Raw genomic sequence first — 5,000 nt, 5'->3', positions numbered from 1 at the left:
TAGGAATATCAATTTTGAATGTCCTGTGGCTTTATTTTTATGGGAAGATGGTATAGAGCAGTTTAGGAATCGCAGAGAGAAACTATAAGAACTACTGAAAAAAAGTTCCGCAGTCCTTAAAAGAGAGGATGTTGGGAGTTCAGGGGTATAAAAGTAGGTTCATGAGGATAATGAAAACTAGAAAGATGGTTCCCTAAATGTTAATATAGTTGAGGGAACATAGAGTGTCTTTAGATAAAGATACCATATGAAAGAAAGATGAGAAAGGATGAGACACAGTGAAGCAAGAAAGCCTTTTTAGTGTATGAAAATTGGGAAGACTTTGAAATTATAAGGAGGCCTCATTGGGGAAGTAAGAAGTGACATTTTGAATTAGCTCTCTTACCGGTGAGTGAAATGTTGATCTTGGATGCATATAAGATGAAGTGTTGTGAAGGATGAGATGAAAATTGGATAGTACATTCGATAAAGGAAGAACTAGAAGGAACAAAATTGAGGAACTAGAAAATAAAAGTTATATATGGAAGTAGGAAACAGGAATCAGGAGCGATGAATATATGAAAGAAATATCATAATAGAAGGATGTTAGCGTTTAGGAAGTTTGGAAGTCTGGGTAAGATGAGAAATGAATGACACAGTGTGTGGGGCTGTTTAATAAGCTGATGATGAACTTTTTGCTCAGATGTTTGAACTGGGCTATATTATCTATGCTTTCTGTTCATTTCAGTCAGTCAGCATTCAGCAGATAAATTCTGGGGACATACCTCTAATTAGAATGAGGTTAATATTTATAATTCTTTATGGAATTAATGTTCATACGTACAAGTATGCAAACCTCTGTTGAATAGTCAGTGAATTATATATACGAATGCTGATAAACTGGGACGAGAGCCAACCATGCTGGAAAAGGGAGTCAGAGTAGAATCATCTTAAAAAGATCTTCAAATGGTAATGGACAAAATCATACTCTGAAGCCTAATTAAAAAAAAAAAAAAAAAGAGTATAAAGTATATGCATACCTACGTACACACTCATATATATATATATATATATATATATATATATATATATATATATATATATATATACATATATATATATATACATATAACGTATATGTGTATGGTTCGTGTTCAATCAGAGCTATTCAGGATAAGTTTGCCCAGTAGCAAGAGGAATCCAGCCTTTGCTGGGGCTAAGAACTTCACCTCAAAACACTCGCAAAGATCGTATAACACCAAACTCGTATGTCATGATCATTTATGATGAAATCGAGGAAGCATCAATTTAGAATCAAAATATAAAACGGATATTTAAGGTTTCCGTCTGAAAATCATAGTTCACCCGAAATTATATCTTTTATTTCGAGGTCTTTCGAAACTGTCATGGTCAATGGGTCTCCGTTCTCGGCCGTCGGGCAAATATTTCATTTCTAATCGTTTAGTATTGACAATAGGATTCATATTTAGGTTTATATAAATATATACACACAGATATATATATATATATATATATATATATATATATATATATATATACTGTATATGTATATATATATATATATATATATATATATATATATATATATATATATATATATATATATATTGTATATATATATATGTATATATATATATATAAATATATATATATATATATATATATATATATATATATATATATATATGAGTGTGTGTGAGTACATATTTATGTATATGAGCATAAATATAGGTAATTAGATAGATAATTTAATATATATACATTTATAAATACACACACACAAATATATATATATATATATATATATATATATATATATATATATATATATATATATATATATATATATATATATATATGTATATATATATATATGTATATATATATATATATATGTATGTATGTGTGTTTGTGTTTGTGTGTGTGTTTGTGGAGCTATTCAATCAGTAGATAAAATTATAAAAACCACTTTCAACTTTTAAATCCATCTTCTAATGCTTGTCCTAGAAACAACTATGAAAGACCTACTATGAGGAAGAAGAGTCGTACCCAGTACTTAGGTCTCCTGAAGAAATCTCAGGCAAAAAAGCGAGGTGCTAGAAAGGTTATGGCCACACCTACCTGAGCAAGAGGGCTATATAACAGCGGATGATTTGGGATAAGACACAGAGATCCTCAGATACTCGAATCATCAACATGAACTCCAAGGTATGGATAACTAAGCTAGTGTTTTTATTTAATATCTATCTTGATTAATAATCCAGTTTTCATTGAGGGTCGATTTCAAAGTTTAGATATATTATTCTTTCTCTTCTTAGTACCAAAAATTCATGCTATGTATGGAATTAGCTATTAATGCTTACTAGTGTACGCGTCCCGTCAGAAATATCGCTATGTATTTAGATAGATAAGCACATACGCACATGCACTTCCCTCTTCTCGAGGGTATGACTACTCCTTCTCCCTCTACTCTAGGGTATGAATACCCTTCTCCCTCTTCTAAAGTATATGACTACTCCCTATCCCTCTTCTCAAGAGTATGACTACTTCTCCCTCTACCTGAGGGATGGAAAAAGACCGAGAAGTTTTATGCCTGGCAATGATGCAGAGCATGAGCAGAAGGAAATATAATTTATGGACTTACCTTCCTCTTCCTAAGGGTATGACTACTTCTTCTCCTTCTACCCGAGGAATAGGGAGAGATTGAGTAGATATCCGTCTGGCAATGCCACTGAGAGTGACCGAAAAAATAGACATATATTTATATATTCATATGTATAGCCAGACAATTCTTCCTTATTTTATAGAGGAGATTGTCTGAAATTGAAATTCATCCTTGAATATTTATTTATTACAGGTAATTTTCGTCGTTCTTGGCTTGGCTGCCCTTGCCTATGCTGCCCCTGGTGTGAGTATTAATATTTTATATATTTTCAGTCTCACTGATATCTGAAAAAATAGTAAAATATATTTGATGAATAATATTTGTGTAATTTCATTACATAAAACTAAATCTTTGTATTTTTTACCTTTTAGTTCTCCTCCGAGGAGAGATCCTTCGAATCCTATGAGTCCAGTGAAGCTCAGTACAGCTTCAACTACGCCGTGAAGGATGAATCCTCAGAGAACGACTTCGGCCACCAGGAAACCCGCGACGGAGACAACACTCAGGGATCCTACTACGTCCAGCTTCCCGACGGTCGTCTGCAGACCGTCAAGTACTACGTCGACGGAGACTCAGGATACGTGGCTGAAGTTAGCTACCAGGGAGAGGCTCGATTCCCAGACTCCTTCGAATCCTACGAATTCAACGAATCTAAGTAAATGAACGACGACTACTGAAGATTATTGCTAAATTATTAACGACCTATTTATGACTGAATGTGAATAAAGCAACGGAAATTAATTTGGTATTTCATTTACTTTCTTACCATAAGGGAAATATATTCAAATGTTACAAATCCTAATTTGAAATTGCCATCACAGTATTAGCTAGGTCTATGACAGAATTCATGGTATAGTGTCACTAATCATGCAAACTGTGATTACGATCAGTGTCCATTGGGGTCAGAATATGGGCATTACAACATTATTAATAGAAAAGGCTTTACTTGTTTGCCAGAAATGGTAAAGGATATGTTATCCTCATACACACACAGACACACGTAGCTTTTAAAATAATTCTGAATGAGGAAAAGATCCAAGAAGATTCTCTGAAAAGAACATTATTATATTATAAACAGATAGAGGTGAAAGAGTCATCTGTAGAAATTAGGAAGTTTTATATATCTTTATCTTATAAAGGAAGGTGTGTGGTAGGATTCTGAAAAATAATTATAGGTTGATATCAACTGGCAGATGTTATACGATTAGTTTAGGTAAAGGGAAAAACAGAACTTACATTAAATATAAATAAAGAACTTTATAACTGATTTCATAGCAAGATATCATGAAAGGTGCTCTAGATGCATGATAAGCAGGATAAGCTGCAGAGATCGATCAGAATCTTCATTAATGTAAGAAAAGTATGTTACTGTACTTATAAGGGAGAGTGACTGATGTAAATTAAATATTGATATGAAAAAAAGGTTCATGGTATCCGGTAACATCGAAGCAGTTGTGAGATTTCACGAAAGTATATTTTAGAAATCTTCTAGTTCTATGATAAGATTAATAAATTTGAATGCCATGTGGAATTAATATTGTGGGAAGATGGTATAGGACTGTTTGGGAATCGTAAAAAGAAACCTCAAGAGCCAGTGAAGAGGTTTAAAAGTTCTTAAAAGAGAGGGTAGTTGGAATTATATGTGAACAAAGGGTAAATTCGTGAGGATAAATGGAAACTAGAAAGATGAATCCCTGAATGTTTATAGAGTTGAGGAAACAATTTCTGCTGTTGATTTGTTGTGTCTTTTGATAAAGATATAAGAAAGGTAGATGAGAAAAGAGGAGACAAAGATTGATGAAACAAGAAGGACTTTTTGATGTGTGAAAATGAAGATATTAAACCTAAAAGGAGGCCTCATTGTGGATGTAAGAAGTGCCATTTTGAACTAGCTCTCTTACAGTAGAGCGAAATGTTGATCTTGGATGCTTATAAGATAAAATGTTATGGAGGATGAGAGGAAAATTGCATAGCTTATTAGCCATAGAAAGAAATAAAAGCGAAAAATAATAAGGAACTAGAAAATGACTGTAATATATTGAAATAGGAAACAGGAATCAGGAGCGATGAATATGTGAAAGAGATGCCATAATAGAAGTATTTTAACGTTCAGGAAGTTAGGAAGTCTGGATAAGATGAGGAATGAAAGACACAGTGTATGGGGCTGTTTGACAAGCTGATGATGAACTTTCTGTTTAGATGTTTGAACTGGCTTATGTTGTTTTTGTTTTCCGTTTGTTAGATTCAGCCAAGCTCCAGCAGATAAATTCTAAGGAAACACCTCTTCCACTAGGAATGACCTTAATGCTCAATACATACAAGCCTTTATGGAATT

The 5,000-nt window shown here is 33.0% G+C and overlaps 1 protein-coding gene across 1 annotated transcript; it reads left to right on the top strand.

Moving 5' to 3' along the window:
• The first annotated feature begins 2,180 nt into the window (after positions 1 to 2,180).
• LOC137623180 (pro-resilin-like) lies at positions 2,181 to 3,362 on the top strand. Its single transcript, XM_068353879.1, has 3 exons — positions 2,181 to 2,208; positions 2,858 to 2,908; positions 3,037 to 3,362. The coding sequence occupies exons 1-3, from the start codon at positions 2,197 to 2,199 to the stop codon at positions 3,322 to 3,324; spliced, it is 351 nt and encodes a 116-aa protein (XP_068209980.1). The 5' UTR covers positions 2,181 to 2,196; the 3' UTR covers positions 3,325 to 3,362.
• Positions 3,363 to 5,000: the final 1,638 nt, after the last annotated feature.

The sequence above is a fragment of the Palaemon carinicauda genome, chromosome 30, assembly GCF_036898095.1.
Source record: "Palaemon carinicauda isolate YSFRI2023 chromosome 30, ASM3689809v2, whole genome shotgun sequence".
NCBI classification, from domain to species: domain Eukaryota; kingdom Metazoa; phylum Arthropoda; class Malacostraca; order Decapoda; family Palaemonidae; genus Palaemon; species Palaemon carinicauda.
The sequence above is the reverse complement of the archived record's forward strand: the minus strand, read 5'-3'. Positions and strand labels throughout refer to the sequence as shown.

Bases quoted from the DNA above. Each gene is read 5' to 3' on its own strand.
- LOC137623180 (XM_068353879.1), top strand. The intron at 2,909-3,036 runs GTGAGTATTAAT...TTTACCTTTTAG, and splicing joins TTGCCTATGCTGCCCCTGGT to TTCTCCTCCGAGGAGAGATC.